At 45.1% G+C, this 17,989-nt stretch overlaps 1 protein-coding gene across 1 annotated transcript in view; it reads left to right on the plus strand.

Annotated features, from left to right (window-relative positions):
• Window positions 1-17,989, plus strand: part of DENND6B (DENN domain containing 6B) — a 324,585-nt gene that overhangs the window by 110,546 nt on the left and 196,050 nt on the right. The window contains exons 6-8 of the mRNA XM_086918846.1: window positions 1,291-1,396; window positions 15,129-15,208; window positions 15,744-15,806. Of these exons, the coding sequence (XP_086774972.1) occupies window positions 1,291-1,396; window positions 15,129-15,208; window positions 15,744-15,806 (249 nt within the window). The remainder of the gene's footprint in view (window positions 1-1,290; window positions 1,397-15,128; window positions 15,209-15,743; window positions 15,807-17,989) is intronic.

A 17,989-nucleotide genomic window follows, 5' to 3' on the forward strand; every position in this document is an offset into this window, starting at 1 on the left:
CTCATTTTGCTCACTATAGGTCAAGGCATGACTTCATGCCAGGTGAGCCGCGTTGTAAGAGGAAGCGAAATTCTTTAAAGAGCGCCATTTTCTCTCAGGATTTCCCTTCTCTATTTGCAGTGCAGGACTAATGTCATTGTGGTGCCAGCCGTGACATCCTGGGATGATTAGGAGAGAGATGCCCACAGGCAGCCTGCTCCAGCACGACCCTGTTCTGACCTTTCACAGAGTGTCAAGGCTGTAGTTAAATCCAGTAACAAGAGAAGCGCAGAGAGAGGAACTAGTCTGCGTGATCCTGTCCCAGCCCTAACACAATGCTAGTTTTAGATTTAGACCACGCCCCTACTTGGATAGGCTGCACCGCTTTAAGAGGTTTGACCAGCCCCTTTTAGAGCACCTCCAGTTTTTTTACCCACTTAAAGCCCTGTCTGCGCCCTCTTCCCAATGCCGGACACCATCTTAGGCATTAAGCGTCACCTCAGAGGGAAGGCCTCGGGGCACTCGACCATTCAGAGCTACACCTAGGCAGTGGCCACCATGCAGCCACCGATAGAGCCATTGCTGGGGGCTGAAATGGGATGATGGGAGTCAGAATGGGTTAGGATTTAGGGCTCCTGGGCAGGAGCCTGCTCAAACTGCAACCATTTGCCTTTCTGGCTAGCCACAACCTTTCAGAGTTCACCATTGTTTATTAAGGATTAACAGTGCAGTTTATCTGGAAAGGTGCCATGGTACTAGGGACCAGGGGAGACCCAGACATGTGAGTAACACTTATAATCCTGATGCACCAATGTATGTAGAAATCTGCACTTGATACTATTTCATTCCACCAGTGGTCACAAGACTAAAAACAAGGCAACACTGCCAGGAAAATGCACAGAGTGCACACCAAACGATTAGTAAAATGATAAGCAAATTTGTGGAGAAAAAGGTAGTCTAACACATTTTATAGTCCGTATATTTGTGAACTATGAATTGCAGGATTCCCACCCTTGCCGTAATATGACAGAAACAGCACTGAATTGAGTCGTCAGTAATGGTCATAAGGCAGCACAGCATTATACTCTGTGGCACTGCCCCGGTTTGTTAGCACTCCTTTGGATTGACTCCAACATATGCTAAAGTCCTTAGCCCCTGTACGATGTGGTTGCACTCCTTTTGAATTGACTCTTGCATCTATTATGTTTTGTTTGTTTTTGATTTTGTTGGACTTTTGTATTGCTTTCTGTTACAATAATTGACATGTTGTTACGTTGGGCCTTTCCACTGACTGCTTTGTATCTGTTACAGTCGCTGGTCTTGGTTTCCCGTCTGCCTTATGTGAATCTCTTCCAGTCCCTGCTGCAGCTGATTGCTCCAGAGTACTTTGAGAAATTGGAGCCATGTCTGGAAGCTGGTGAGAAGTGACTACAAGATAGGAAAAGACCAAGGAAAGAAGGGATTCAATCCATAATTATTCATGTTGCATGAGGCAGGCTTTAGTTTTCTTTGAAGTTGTGTTTTAACTCTGTTGGGGAATCCTTTGTTTGCAGGCCCTTTCTGTGTTTGTTTCACAGCCTCTTTATCTCAGAGAAAGCACCAGTGCCTGTTGAGAGGGCCTATTTTTTTTTCTCGCTCTCTTTCTGTTGGCATCCTTTTATAATCTCTTTTGGGAGACCCTTTCCCTTCTTTCTTATGTACACAACTTTGGGAACTTGTCCATTTGCCTATTTGTAATTGAGCACTCAGTGTGTGATTCATCTATATTTGCATACTTCTTTATTTTCAGCTGTCTGACTGTTTGATAACTTATACTAACCTACTCTTTTTGCCCATCATATCTTTATAGATATTCAAGAATACTGAATCTCTCTACCTGTGTGAATGGGGTCTCAGAACATTCCTTACTAGGGAAAACATTCTGTGTCTACCTTGCTGTACTTTTTTTACTTGCGTTTATACAAAAATCCCTTTCTAATGACACGTTATTTTTTGTTTGTTTCTTTTAAAAAGTTTAAATATTTTCCAAGATTCAAAGTTAATTTTATGGTTTAAATCTCTTTATTGAAATTACAGAGAAAATAAAACAACAAGGCCGCCATATTACTTCAGGCACCACGATACAACTCCAGTTCAGGAAAGACAGTCTCACTTGGTGTTTGCTAGGAGTAGGTCAGCAAAACATGTCCTGTAAAATACCCCAACACAAATCAACAGACCCCCCCACTCCCCCCCTCTGTCCACAAATCAAAAGGATGATCCCCCAAGGAGGAAAGAAGATAAAAAAATCAGCAGGGCTTGGCCCCCCGATTGCGTGCGGGGTCACTCAATTCTGGGATTGGTGTGTCCGCCAACCGCAGGAGGCGTAGGTATTGTGGGCAACTCAGCTCACGAAACTCCCCAGTAAGTAGTGTCAGGAATGGCCGCCATAGGTCTAGGAATTCCTCCCCTCTACCAGCCAGCACAAGCGACAGCTTCTCCATGCCGAGCACCATCCACAACCTATGCAGCCAGCCTGTGTGTGGGGGGACTTGCGAGGTTCTCCAGTGGGCTAGAATGTTTTGTGTGGCTGCCCCTAGGCTATAGCGATAAGACAGCCCCTCCGTGATTTCAAGGGATACATCAAGGCGTTGGGCAGCCCCAATAGGACATAGGATGGGAACCGGGGGATTTGGGTGTTTAAATGCAAGTCTATGTTATCCAGAATTGCACTCCAATACCCCTGCAGTCTGTTGCAGCTCCACAGCAAGTGTTCTAATGTACCCAGTTCCCCGCAAGCTCTCCAGCAGCGGTTGCTAATGCGGGGGTCGAATTGGTGAAGCCGTTCGGGTGTATGGTACCAGTACGTGACCACTTTAGTTAGGGTTTCAGTGAGGCCTGCATGGTATGTGGAGTGTCTAGCTCTAAGGTAAATGCCGCGCCATTCTTTCGGAGTGAGGGCCCTCCCTATTTCTCGCTCCCACCGACATCTGCCAGCGTTGTATGTATAAAAGTTAGTGACCAGGAGGTGTTGATATAGATTGGAGATCAGTTTTTTGTCGGATGTGCACGTGACTAGCCACTTCTCATATGGGGTGAGATGACGCTGCGCCCCTGGCCTGACCTGTGGATGGAGTGCCCAGTGACGCACCTGCATGTAGGGGAGCCTATCTCCCTCTGGAATGCCATAGTCCTCCCTCAGCTGGTGGAATGAAAGAATGGCGTCCGAATTAAAGAGGTGCCCTCGGGACCTGCACGGGAGCATCGCCAGATCACAAATGCCTTGGGGTCAAGACCCGTGGTGAAGTTAGAGAATAGGGGCGTCATGGGTGAGGGTAAAGAGGTTAACTCGTGTTTGGTAGCGACCCGATCCCATACCTCCATAACCGTGCCAGTAATATGGGACGCATATAAGTCAGGCGGCCGATGGTGCTTTGGAAGGAAAGGGATCCTCTGTAATGGCATACCCGCTACCGCGTGGTCTTGGAAGAGCCAGTTTTTACCAGATTCCAGTTGGTGCCATTCCACTAGGCATCGGTGTGCGTCGCATAGAAATAGAGTTGCAGATCGGGTACCCCCACTCCACCGTGCTCGGGCGGGAGAACCGCAATGGCCTGCTTAAAGCGTGGGCGACGGCCTTGCCATATGAAACGTGCAAGTTCAGACTGTGTCTGCTGGACCCAGCCTGGCGGAGGGCGCAAGGGAAGTGTCTGGTATAGGTATAGTATCTGCGGCAGGAGTGTCATTTTGGTGGCCGCTATTCTCCCCAGCCAGGAAAGGGAATGGCGCTTCCATCTCCGGAGCTCTCCACGGAGCTGCGCACGGAGTCTAGAATAGTTCGCTGCAACGGTATCTGGGATGGTGGGGCCAAAAAGGACACCCAGGTATGGGACCGTGGTGTTGGACCACTGTATAGGGTGTTCCTCCTGGATCTCAGTCAGCGTCTCTGCTGACAGAGATATTGAGGGCGATGGATTTATCGGTGTTAATTTTGAACCCGGACGCCAGTGCAAAGTCATGGGTTTCGATAAAAAGAGCTCGAAGCAATTGGACGGGGTCGGTGAGGGAAAGTAAAATGTCATCCGCATAGAAGCTAATCTTGTGCGTATCACCACCAAATTTAATTCCCTGGATAAGATCATGTTGCCGAATCCTTTGAGCTAACGGCTCCATGTATAGGGCGAATAAGATAGGGGAAAGGGGGCACCCCTGTCTGGTCCCTCTGCCAATCGGAAAGCGCGAAAACGTGTGCCCGTTGAGTCATACCATCGCTTTAGGCAGCCTGTAGCAATTCACAATACGGGTACAGAGCACGACCCGAGCCCAAAACGTTGCAAGACCTGTTCAAGATGGGGCCAGTGGACCCTATCAAAGGCCTTTTCGGCATCTATTGCCAATAGCATGCAGTCGGGCCGCATGCGCGACCCGGCTTCAATGAGGTGGAGGACCCGTCTGGTGTTGTCACTTGTTTGATGTTGAGGTATAAAATCGGCCTGGTCCGGTTCCACTAGTTGCGACATATAGGGTGCTAGCCGAGTTGCAAGGATATCTGTGTACAGCTTGAAATCGATATTCAAAAGCGATATCGACCGGTACTAGCTACAGCGGGTTGCGTCCCATCCTGGTTTCGGTATGACCGTAACCACGGCTTCTGAAAGTTCTGCAGGTATCGCGCCAGGTTGGGCAAAGGAATTAAAAAGATCTCTCAACAGGGGGGGGCAATTGATGGCAAAACATTTAGTAAAAAAACGCCGGGTACCCGTCAGGGCCAGGGAATTTCCCGAGTTTCAGGAGTGAGATGGCTGACACCACCTCTTCCAAGCCAGTGTCCCTGTCCAGGAATGCTGCCTAGACTGCGCTCATGGAGGGAAAGTGTGCACCCTCTAGGTACGTCTGGGCTGCCTGCGCATCAAGGGAGTCACCTGCATAGAGGGTTTCATAAATAGCTCCAAAGGCATCCCCTATCTCCCCGTCCTCTGAGACCAAGTCGCCGAGGCGGTACGGACAGTCTGCACCCCGTTTCTCTGGTGCTGCTCGCGCATTTGTTCGCCAGCAGGCGTAAGCATCTGTCCTCCCCCGGTGTAATAGGCATGGTGGAGGCGGAGGGCCGCATATTCCGCCTTGTCTTGGTCTATGGCTGCCAACATTTTCCTCTCAGTGCACAACTGGCGCCAAGCCCGCTCAGCTCCTGTGCGCTGGTGCATTTGCTCCAGGTCGGCCACACTCTGTACAATCTCTGCCCTCTTCTGCGCTCTCTCTGTTATTGGCTGTGGCGACAGAAATAAATTTGCCCCGTATTACAGCTTTAAGGGCGGCCCACTGATTTGCCTGCGAAGTCTCGGTGTTGTCATTGTGTGTTAAGAAGTGTGTGATGGCAGATTTGATCCGGTCTACTGTGGATGGAGTATGCAGGAGGGATTCCCGAAGACGCCAGTGTCGCTGCGGTGGCAGTGCGGCTGGCAGTGAGAAAGTGGCCACTACCGCTGAATGATCTGACAGTGACGCCGGCAAGATGTCTATCGTGTGCGCCCGCGACGCCAGTGGGGAGGAGCACAGGAAGTAGTCAAGCCTGGCATAGGTCTTTTGGGCCCCCCAAATAGTAAGTGTATGCTGCACTGCGTGGGTGTAGGTGTCTCCACAGGTCAATGAGGCCTAGATCCGGGAGGTGCGTGTGTCTGTCCTTGGAAAGGGCCCCCACCTGACCTGACCTCTTGCAGGAACGATCTGTTATGTTATGGAAGACTAGGTTGAGATCACCCCCCAACAGTAAATGTCGCTCAGTATTGGCTGTGGCGGCCGCTAAAGCTTTCTGAAGGAAGACTTCCTGCCCCTCGTTGGGGGCGTAGGCGGAACCTACCATTAGCATCTGGCCCGCAAGAAGTAACCGATACACCAGCAGCCGCCCTTTAATCTCCACCTCACAGTGGAGTGCTTTGCCCGGGAATGTTCTGGACACTAGTATCGCCACCCCCCCCCCCCCTGTTTTCTTGGAAGAGAACGAGAAAAGTTGCGTGGGAAAGGCACGGGACCTGAGGCGGTGCCGGTCTTTCGGAAGCAGGTGGGTTTATTGGAAGAGGCATAGATCTGCTTCGGACTGCTCTAAGAGAGATAGGACGGCTCACCTTTTAATAGGGTTGTTTAGCCCTCGCACATTAAGGGAAAGAATCTTGAGCTGCGTGTGTGTTATCATCTCTTAGTTACGGACTCCAGTGCTATGTGTAGCGTGTGGGAAGGAAAACAGAAAAAAAAGGTGGACAGAAGGGTACCCCCCCCAAAACAAACCCCCTCCCGAAACAAACTCCCCCTCAACCTCCGGCCCCCCCGCCCCTTCACCTCCCCTTGTCCCCCTCCCGCCCTCCCTACCCCCCAAAGCCTCAGACAAAACTCCCACCTCCCCCCACTCACCTCTCCCGAACCTCAGCTTCCCCACCCCAACTTTAGAGGACCCCCCAACCCCCACCACCCCCCTCCCTCCTCCCTCACCCCAACAAGAAACATCCCATGGCAAGTCATAGTCCCAGACCTGTCCAGATACAGTTCAGGTTGGTGGTAGTCTTACGTTGAGATGCGCGTGGCTGTGGCGACCCTGACGGCCCCCACCCCAACCCCCATCAGACCCGCTTGTTACCAGTGCAATGTCGTAACCCCCTTTCTCTCAAACTTAATTTATTAATTTATTAATATAACTAAAAAGAGAATGGGTAGATTAGCATGAAATTATCATCTTCAAGAAAAAATAATACTGTGCCTTTAAAGCTGCAGGCTGATCTTGCTATTCCAGGATGTCTCGGCTTACCAGCTCCGAGGCATTTTATTTTTGAGCTCCTCAGACTGGAACCATACATATTTTGATCTCCCTGTTTTTTGATTAAAACAGTATTTTTTTTCTAGTCCTGATTTATCTATTTTTCGCTCAACATCTTTGATGTGTTTTCTTCCTCTCATTCATTAGGTCGAGCATTTGAGGCCTCTTGTATATACTTTAGTATATACTGTATGTACTTATATGTGTATGTACTTTGTGGGCACTGGAGATCAGCCCTAGGACTTGTCTGCTTCCGCTTAGGGACTTTTTTTTCTATTAAACTGCCTCTATTTAACTGTCTTAATAGAAAAGGACCAGCAGAGGTCAGTAGAATACCAGAATTGCTTTCTGCCTTTCTTTTTAAAAAAAATTCTGGCAACTGCCTCTGTTTAACTTTCTTGATCAAAAACGACCAGCAGTGGTCAGTAAAATACCAGAATCACTTTAGCATTCTCTAGATTCCAGTCCATAGAAATTGTCTTCCATGAGCACCCGTAGACAATACTATTTTTTTCAAATCTTGTATTTTCAGTGATATGACCACTGAAGGCCCTGATTTTATATTAAAAACAGAACTTTGGACTATACCATTTCCTTTTGAAAACCAATATTTCTCTTCATGTGTTCTCATACCTGGCTTGTCACGCAGTTTTGTGCTTATTTTCCATCCATGTTAAAGAACAGTAGATGTTTCAGCCCTCAGGCTAATGGGCTGCATAGCTTAATACATATAAGGTCCCAAAGGTGAGACCGATGGCATTGAAAATGCTTGTTTTTGAGTCTTTTTTTTTATTCAGTGCTTGGAATAGAAATATAGAAGATAAGCTACTCTGTAACAGAGTACCTGCTTGTTTCTGAGAAGTGCCCGGTACTCTCCAATTAAAAGTATTATGTTTTTCGTGAGGTGCAGGTATTCTCAATCTGAAAATAAAAAAGTGCTGGTACTCAGTACCGGTCCATTTAAAACTCTGGTTTTATTGTATTTTGATACTTCTCCCTTATGTGTCAGTAACAAAAATGAGGAAATTAACTCATTCTTTACCTCCTGGAATTCTAATCCTGCCTTCACATCATCACTGTCCAAAACCACCCATGACCCCATCTCCGAAGGAGCTAGTGCCAGCAATAAAAAGATCAGAATGGCAACCCTTTCTTTTTCTTCTGGATTCCTACTACTGCCTTCACTTCAGCACTGTGTAAGGCCACCAAAGACACTCTCCAAAGGATCCTGTGGCAAGGAAAAGTAGGAGCAACACTGGTTACGCCAATCCAGGCACACCTAGTCAATCTTATGACAAGCCATGTCAAAGCTTTCAACATAAAAACCATCAGCATTGAAGTTGAGGTTGTGCTTGATTTGAACTGGAATCCAAACAATGTTTCTACTAAAAATACTTTAGATAAAAGAAAGTCCAAGGAATAAAGATGCAACGAAAATATTGACGTAATAAAATCTACAATTGAAAGAAAAGAGAAAAGAATAGAATGGTGCCTCATAAATATTTTTGGGGTACACTATACTCAAGACGCTTGGGGGCAGGACACATTAAGCTGATCAAAACATTCTCCAAGGCACCTATTTAAAAAAGTCATCTTTTCTTGGTACCTCTGAAGAGTATTCAGATTGATGACTCAGCACAACCAGTAGCAGGAGACCTCTGACAAACAGGTTAGGTATCTCTCTAACAGCTATCCAGGTCATCTGTGATATTTGAAACCCTGAAGCAGATGGATCCATCCAAGCTCTGGTCCCTTTTGTTCCAGTGTTCTTAGATTCCACTCTGGGGATTTCTTTCACTGTGCTGGCCACAAAGTCTGCATCAGCGAGGCTGAGAATGGAAGTACAGGGCTCCAGAAGAGGATCCTTATTTTAGGAGAACAAGGGAACCCAAAGGGGCCTTTGGACCATGGGTCATTTAAGTATTAAAGGGAACAAGGGTCCTAAGGAGTAAGAAGATGGTGTAAGATAACAATATAGACCAGAATCAGTGCTATATTTATTTCCAAACCCAGCCGGGCAAGGAATATTTATTATTTGGTAATAACACAAAATTAGATTGACCTGGGGGGTCAAAGTATCAGCAGTAAGATAGGGTACAATCCTGTACCTATCCCAAGGAAGTAGGAAAAACCATAGAATAGAGAGGGTTTAGGAAGAAAGAAAAGAGTTTTGCAGGCAAGTAAGAAATACTTTGGAGCCAGAGGGTGGCTTGCGATTTAGGTAAATAATTCTGCAAATCACACTCAACAGTGTCAACATCTGAATATGTACAATAAATAACATGTAACACTGTTTTAAAAAAGCGTCAACGTTTCGATCCCTATAGCTCCTAATTACGCGGGATCATCATCAGGACTGTCTTAGATCATTGCCTGTTTACAATTCGAACGCCATCAAGGGTCCTGAATCAGGGTTCAGATGGCATGCTGTCCTTGCTGGGGACGGATTTTCTTTCCGGTTTTGGAAGCGATGTGCTAGTTTCAGTTAGAAGTGGCGGTAAATGCAGGACAGGAAAAAGGGATGTTTCCTTCCTATTTGGAGTAGGTTGGCTCCCTTGTTTTATCCGCAGGCTCAATTACTGGCTTTTAAGTGAATATTGCGGCGGGCGGGGGCAGAAACACGATGGTCTTCTCCCTGTATTGCTCGTTCCACAATGGAAGTGACGGCGGGTGGAGGGAATGAGACGCGATGGTCTTCTCCCTCTTCGTTGACGGTGCAACCACTCTGCCAGAGTGGCTGCACCGTCAACGAAGAGGGAGAAGACCATCGCCTCACTTCCATTGTGGAACGAGCAATACAGGGAGAAGACCATCGTGTTTCTGCCCCCGCCAGCCGCAATATTCACTTAAAAGCCAGTAATTGAGCCTGCAGATAAAACAAGGGAGCCAACCTACTCCAAATAGGAAGGAAACATCCCTTTTTCCTGTCCTGCATTTACCGCCACTTCTAACTGAAACTAGCACATCGCTTCCAAAACCGGAAAGAAAATCCGTCCCCAGCAAGGACAGCATGCCATCTGAACCCTGATTCAGGACCCTTGATGGCGTTCGAATTGTAAACAGGCAATGATCTAAGACAGTCCTGATGATGATCCCGCGTAATTAGGAGCTATAGGGATCGAAACGTTGACGCTTTTTTAAAACAGTGTTACATGTTATTTATTGTACATATTCAGATGTTGACACTGTTGAGTGTGATTTGCAGAATTATTTACCTAAATCGCAAGCCACCCTCTGGCTCCAAAGTATTTCTTACTTGCCTGCAAAACTCTTTTCTTTCTTCCTAAACCCTCTCTATTCTATGGTTTTTCCTACTTCCTTGGGATAGGTACAGGATTGTACCCTATCTTACTGCTGATACTTTGACCCCCCAGGTCAATCTAATTTTGTGTTATTACCAAATAATAAATATTCCTTGCCCGGCTGGGTTTGGAAATAAATATAGCACTGATTCTGGTCTATATTGTTATCTTACACCATCTTCTTACTCCTTAGGACCCTTGTTCCCTTTAATACCCAGAAGAGGATCCAGCATTCCGCATATCTATGTAGTCTTTGTTGATCTCTGTACTGCCTTCGACCTTGTCCTAAGAGAAGCTCTGTAGAAGGTTCTAATTGAACAGGGTGCCCCAAGTTACATAGTTGATGTCACCAGGCGGTTGCACAAAAAGAACTATGCACAGGTGAGATATGGCAAACACGAACAACTGACTACATCAATCAATACCAGTTACAGGGGGGTAAGACCGGGCTGTGTTCTTGCCACAACCCTGTTTCTCTTATACATCAATGACCTGGTAGCCCACCTAGAGAAGTGCAAACGTCATGCACCTATTCTGGCAAGCACAAATATTCCAGCCCTCCTGTTCACCTATGACACCCTACTGATATTCATATACCCTATGGGAGCCCATCATTTATTGGACCAGGTTGGTGTCTTCTGCAAGCAGAGACGGCTTTAAATCAGTTTACAAAAATTCAAGTATATTGTTTTCAACCGCAGTCATACGACCCATCCAAACCAATCCCTGCACGGTGCTCCACTTGAGTGTTCGCACTTTTATTTGGGTCTCACACCGATGGTAGAATTTTGGCTGGTCTGCCCAGATCCACAAGTGTAAGCTCAAGCTCGAACACTACGCAGGAGGAAATTTGAGGGGTTTTAAGGGCTACCGTGTTTGACCTGTATCCCCAGCCATCCAAATTGTTAATTGCAAGCTTTGTGTGGGTCTCTGTATGGGGGAGAACTGTGGAGACATGAGAAGGTGACAGCACTAAAAGTGGGTGGGAACCAGCACCCCGCTCCAGCCATTGCAGTTGGATCTAGGCCAAAGGTCCATTGACCATAAAGACCATTGATATACTGAAGACGGCTATTGACCCCATTGGACCTAGCTATGTAGTGGGAGGGCTATCAGGAGCTCCTCCGTCAGCCTAGGGTCTCCAGGATCCCCCGCTAAAACATATCTAGACCCTCCTGGCTAAAAGGGAGTACGAGCATCTGTGGACTAACCCGGGAGCTTGGACCAGTATAACAAAGGCTGCACTTAAGGGGATGTATTGGAGGTATGTAGATATTGAATTGAGAAGGAATTGGAGTCTTGGTACTTTGACACTAGCCTTTCTGGAATTCAAGGATAACTTCTGTATGGAAAAGTACATGGATTCCACTGGCAAAAAACTTGTACATGAAATGTCATCTTGGGACTTTACCATTGCGCACTTTCTCTGTCAACTGGAGGCCCTGTGGCTGAGAACTACATCTGACCTGCCCTTTTTGTCATCTGGTGAAAGAGTGCATTAATCACATATTATTTTTATGTCGGCGATATTCAAAACATAGAATTGGATACTTCCACTTTGTCGGAGTAAGGGGAGCAGGAATTATAGGGTTGTCTCCGGAGTTCTCAGATCTGACACAACACCATCAAGTGTCTGCTTTGTCCCGTTTTCTAATGGGGGTATGGAGAATCAGACAGAGTAGTGTTGGGTATTGAGATCCCTACTGTACTGAGTAATGCTGTTAGTAAAGTGATTTACGCACGTTTTTAGCTCGACCCTCTAATTTATTGACCCTTTCTAACGTGGTACTACTGGAACTCAACATTAAAAGTCAATGGCTCCGGACATGCTGAAAAACACTATGATTGGCGATGATTGTAATGATTCAATGATTATAATAAGGTTTTAAGGATTCTTATTGATTGTATTGTTTTTATGTAAACAGTATTTACGTGTGTCCCTTTATGGCAGTAACAGCCGTATAAAGATTATGATGATAATTATATTATATCCTCTCACATCTTGTGGCGAAAATGAGAAACTCCCAACTGTACATCACCTGACCAGACTAAGAGAGCCAGAAGCTTAACTCAGTGGGTTGCAAGATATGTGGCACTTCAACCACCGCCCTGAGAGTGACACATCTGATGCTACTTCTTGGTTTACATGCCTTTTTAGGCAGCACTGAAGAGGTTTGCAGATTACCCTATGGAAGAAAGGTGCAGGGATTTCATATCAGTTACTGGTTTCAAATTAGGGTCTTAAATCAACCGGTGTAGCAGGTGTGACAGGCCCTGTATACTGCTTCAGCATATCCATGAGAAGATGATCGTGACTGCACCTCACTGGAGGAAGTCAACCATGTTGGAATTCGAACTAATGGCATGGAAGTAATGCTCGTATATAAGAAGCAAGTGGTAATGGCTGACGGAAAGGGAAGCAGGGAGGAAGAAGATCTACGTGCTGACAGGAAGAGAATGAGAGTTGAGAAAATGTTTAGCTGATGTAAATAATGAAGAGTACAGAAGAAAGGCCACATATACAGCACATCACACCAATACATGTTTGCACATTGAAAGATGGTGTGCTCTCTGTGACTAAATGGCGGTGGTGACCAGCAGGACTGGTTGATGGGAGATTATGGCTCTACAAATTTTAATCTTGAAATGACTGCCTGAAGCAAGCAATATATTTCCCGTATGAATCTAGAAATGGTACAGACTTTTCAGAAACGTCAATTCCCTTGAATAATTATGAAGAAAATTGTATATAGTTACTTGAAGGCAGTGTATTTATTGTAGGGAGGTTGCTGTTAATCCTGGTTTCACCTAGGTTGCTTCCAATAAAGTAGTTTATTTGAAAGGATACGCCACATCCCTTCTAGTGACATCTACTTCAGAGGTTGTGTAATGCCACTTCCTATAATATGATGAATAATGTTGTGAAACTTGTGTTTATGTACAATAACACAGAGATGCAGGAAAAACACGCAACACATGATTCTACTGCAGCTTACAAAATCTAACCACTTCTCAGTTAATAAAATGACGCAATTTATTCTAGTCATTTCCAGCCAATGGAGGAGAGTCACATCAGACCAGGACTACAAACAGTACAACACAATTTTCTCAGTGAAGGTTGGTGACCCGAGGAATCAGAATGGTTCATTCTGTTTGCTCTGGGCAATCCTTTCAAGATGTAAGAACTGCAAACATCCCCTCGGGATTTGAAAAAGCAAATGTTTTCCAATTCTCTCAGCCCCTAACCTTACAGGGAGCCATAAGGATGCCACCACTCCAAGGCTAGGGACTCCTTTTTTACCATTTGCAGGTCCTGCCTGTGTGACAGCATGGCAAGGCTTAACTGCTGGGAAGATGTGAATCTTTCAGCCATCTTCGGACAGGGGGCAGTTCTGGGCTGTTGCTCTGATGATCATTTAAGGCATGCTCAATTCTGCTAAATCCACCAACGCTGTTTCAGTGCCTGCTGTCTTTTCTATTAAGTCTTTAGTGTGCAACAAGTTGCCCTCAGAACTGACACAGTAGTCCTCTCATCTGCACCTACCACATCCTCTCTCAAAAATCACTACACTACTATTTTAGGCTCCCTTGTTCTTGAGGATTAGGAAATCTTAACATTCGAAGTCTGCTTATCTTGAAGTCATTCTGAAGTTATTCCACTTTTGATTCTAAGTATGTAATTTATGCAAAATCACAGCATTCAATCTTAAGATGCCTCTGGTTTGTTTCACCGTGTGTTGCTACTATCGTTTCCACTGCTCCCATTCGAAATTCTCAGTATCCCATGCCTAGCTCTTCAGAATGTGTTCTAACTGTTCAAGCTGAAGAAGGTCCTTTTTCCAAATTTCTAAATATGTTGAAAGCATTGATTAAATTATTAGCCATAAGGCGAAGATAACTACAGTTTCCACTGGACGGTCCTGACGCAATATAGGCATTCATTATGGGTACACAGTGAAAAAAAGTAAAAATAAATAAATAAGAATCCTCATTATGGGTGACCCACCCGGGAAGGTGATTATCACACCTACTAAAGTCTGATACTACGAGGATCAGAATTTAAAAAGGTATGATAATTATTGCCTATTAATAGTAGTGCCGTTTGTAATGTGGTATAACATGTGGATTTTGGTGCTTTGCACAACAAAATCCACATGTACTGGTATTTACTATCCTTTTTCCCCCTAGTATAATTCTGCAGGCTTCACCTGCTGAAATTTGCCCGAGGGAAAATTGCGAGGCATATGTTGAATACCACAAAACTCGTGATTCCAATTTTTGAACAAACAGTAGTTTGCACAGGGATCAGAAAAGAGCAGGCAGCTCGTTATCAGTGTCACGGTGCTGAAAAAGCAATATTGTGAATACAGCTGCTTTAGAGGCAAGGGAGAGATCCAAGACCACTAAGATACCCACTTTATAACTGCCAAGCCGGTGTGCATGCTCTCATGTAGTTAGAACAAAGAGATTGGCCTGATTTCAATCTGTGCTGAATAGGTCAAAGCATTGTTACCTGCAGGAGCGCCCTAGAACATGAAGAGGTCGATTCAATCTAGATGAAATCTAGCACATAGAAAGGTGTCTAATTGAATGGTGCAATTAGCCCAGTTCCGATGGCTTTAGGCACAATATGACGTGAGTTACATGATTCTTATTGAAGAAACTTGATAGAGTGAGCCTTAGTATGTGAAGACCTGGCCCCGTCTAGAGATAGGGGCCCCACTGAGGCTGCTCAGTTGTTGAAGAAGACTTGCCTCTACTCGGGTGTTATTTCAAACAGTGGAAGGAAAGCGTCTCACGTGTGACAGAGCAGTGCAAAGTGTGCAGTGACCCTATTCACAGAGAGATATTCAGCCTTCATAAATTCAGTTAAGTTTGATTCAGAATTAACCTCTACAAAAGTATGTACCTTCTTTTTTTGATTCCCCCTCATGTACCTTGTCCACTTACCTACCTCGCTTCTCCACATCTAACTTTTTACCCTATCCTCTATGTGAAATGTTTTACTCTGATTAAGGATCCATAAAGGTATATGAATACGCTCTTGTGGTGTTTCCTTGTAGTTTGCAACGAGATTGATCAATGGCCCCCGCCAGTGCCAGGAAAAACTCTGCACCTTCCAGTCATGGGAGTCGTCATGCAAGTATGAGAATATGTGCTATTTCCTTGATATCATCCAGATCCTTGCCAACTGCACCACACTACAACATAGACATTCTAGATTGCAGGGAAATTTGTCATGCGTTTCCTATCTGCTATAACCAGCATAGATAGGTACTGAATGAAAGAAAGGAAGAAACAGAACATAGTCCGGGATCTGAGGGTTAACTTCTAGCCACCAGCTGAACGCAAGGATACATCTGGATGACTATCTCACAATGCATTCTTCCATCACCTCCTAAGATCAGCTAATGCACGACATGTATACTCTCACACATGACACCCACACTCTTCCCATATATTCCATTTCACCCACACAGTTCTGCATGATGTAACTTGCTAACTACCCCACATATATGTAAGAAGTACAATATAAATACTACAATACAACACAACAATGCAACATTTCACATGTTATATACCATGATGTTGAATCACTAAAAAAGACGACCTCATTGTGCCGTTATTGCCCATTCTCCAGCTACTGTCGAATACCTTTTATGCTCTCTCTTTCTTAGGTCCGAATCCCCTCCAGAGCAGACCTGCTTGGATCCAGTCCTACGAGGCAACTGAACCAAGAGGTGAGATTAGGTGCATGGTTTCAAATTAAGAAAGAGCACCTAGGAATTTGAGCCAAGTATATTTTCAGTGAAAGAAATGGTTCTATCCTACAAGTTTGGAGTAAATGCGGCGTCATATGCGGTTGACACACAACTTGTGGTAATCCTGACTCAAGAGTCGGCAGAGACCACACAGAACTTCACACTGTGTCTTCAGGAGTTGGCGTCCTGGATGGCCTCGAACTGTTTGAAGTTAAAAGGCAATAAAACAGAGGTTCTAATTATAGGCAAGTCCCCCTCGATTTGGTCATCTGCCTGGTGGCCATCCACCCTGGGACAGACCCCACCCACGAAATATCAGGTGAAGAACCTGGGGATTTGGTTGGACTCTAAACTGTCCTATGAGATCCACACCAGACGAGTGATGGGTAACTGTGTGGGGGTCTTGCGCACTCTTCGCAAGACCTTAGACTTCTTCCAATGTCAGCAAGAAAGTCGATGGTCCATGCCCTTGTGACATCCCGGCTGGACTATGGGAATGTCTTGTACTTGGGGGCTAACGCCAAGTGCGTTCAGAGGTTCCAGCACATTCAGAACGCGGCTGCTCGTCTGGCTATAATGCTTCCTAAGAGAGCGTCATCCAGCAAGGCTTGCGAATCTTTACATTGGCTCCCGATGAGAAAATGTGTACTGTTTAGGGCTATGTGCATTAGTCATCGGATCTTGCAGAAGAAAGACTCTTCTTACTTACACAATCTTCTTACCCGGTATGTTCCCACGCGTGGTCTAAGATCCAGTGGTACGGGGCAATTACGCATACCTGCTATCAGAAGAGCGAGGATGGGCGGACGCTCTTTCAGGTTCCTTGCAGCATCTTACTGGAATAAGCTCCCAGTGGAGCTCCGACTAGAAGCGTCGTAGACTGTTTTTCGGAAAAAGCTTAAGACATGGCTCTTTCCACTGGAGAATTCCATTGTCTGATACCTTCTCTGTTCTCCCTTCCCTGTTTTTTGTGGACCTTGTCGCAGCTCTGGGACGCACAGGTTTGTGCAACCAGGCGCTTTATAAGCTTAAATTGATTGAGTGATTGATAAAATCATTCTAACCAGGATTATATAGTTTGGGGGTATTGTTTGTGTTGTTAATCTCCATGTTGCAAAGGTTCTTAAAAAATGGACAAAAGCAGGTGGGGTACGTCATAACTGTATTGTAGCATACTTGATGCATGTTCAAATGTAGGGCACTCAATATAAGTTCAGCTCTAGCTTACCTCTTATGTTTAGATGCCGGGCATCACACATTCAGAGCTTTATCTCATTCAGATTTTATGGTGTTCAGATGTCAGGCACCACTAACATGGGAAGTTATAGAAAACCTCTGACAGTTCAGATAAACTGTACCTCAATAACGTTCAGCTCCATTGCCCATGTTTTCCATGGATATTAATAACCTCTCCAGTTACTGCTTCAGTGGAATACATTCTCTGCTGTTTAAGTTGCCTTTAAACAGGAATATATTAAAGTTGTGCGGATTGTTACAATGGCCACTCCATTCTCTGAGCGGTCAGAAGAAATTCTTGTTACATATGTCATTGAAAAGCTGCATTCTAGTGATTTTTGTCAAAATATGCAAATACTGAAAACAGGCAGTTAAGTTGTTTTGCAGTATTAACAAAGTACTAGAGCACATTGTGTGTTAGGACCTTTTAGCATGTCTTTGACCACAAGAAAAAGCTGCTTTGACAGCACTGTGCAGAATGAGCAGGAGACTATTTTACCTAGCCCCTCTAACTCAAAGGGACTCGTTAACATTGCAAATTATCTTAACTTTTCTTCTCAAGTAATTTTTTTTTAAAACGAGGAGAAACAACTTTAAAAGTAGAAAAATGAAAACAAAGTGACTAGCCATCCAGCCCTAACACTGAAGCACACGCATTTTGGTGGAGGTGCCCATGTGATCAGAAACTGTCATAATTTACTGGGCAAGAGAGCCAATGACTGATGTGGACTGAACAATTACACCATGCAGTACATTGTCATGGATGGAAGCAGAGTATAAATGACACTCAAATAAATCTCCTAGGGTTTGTCAGAGGGGGCAACCAACACCAAAAACCTTCCCTATATAAGTAGTCTGTGAGATTTTATACAACAAAATACCTATCTTTAAGCTTCAATACAGAGTAATAACAATCCACCCTTAAT

Source organism: Lissotriton vulgaris, chromosome 1_1 (assembly GCF_964263255.1).
Source record: "Lissotriton vulgaris chromosome 1_1, aLisVul1.2, whole genome shotgun sequence".
NCBI classification, from domain to species: Eukaryota; Metazoa; Chordata; class Amphibia; order Caudata; family Salamandridae; genus Lissotriton; species Lissotriton vulgaris.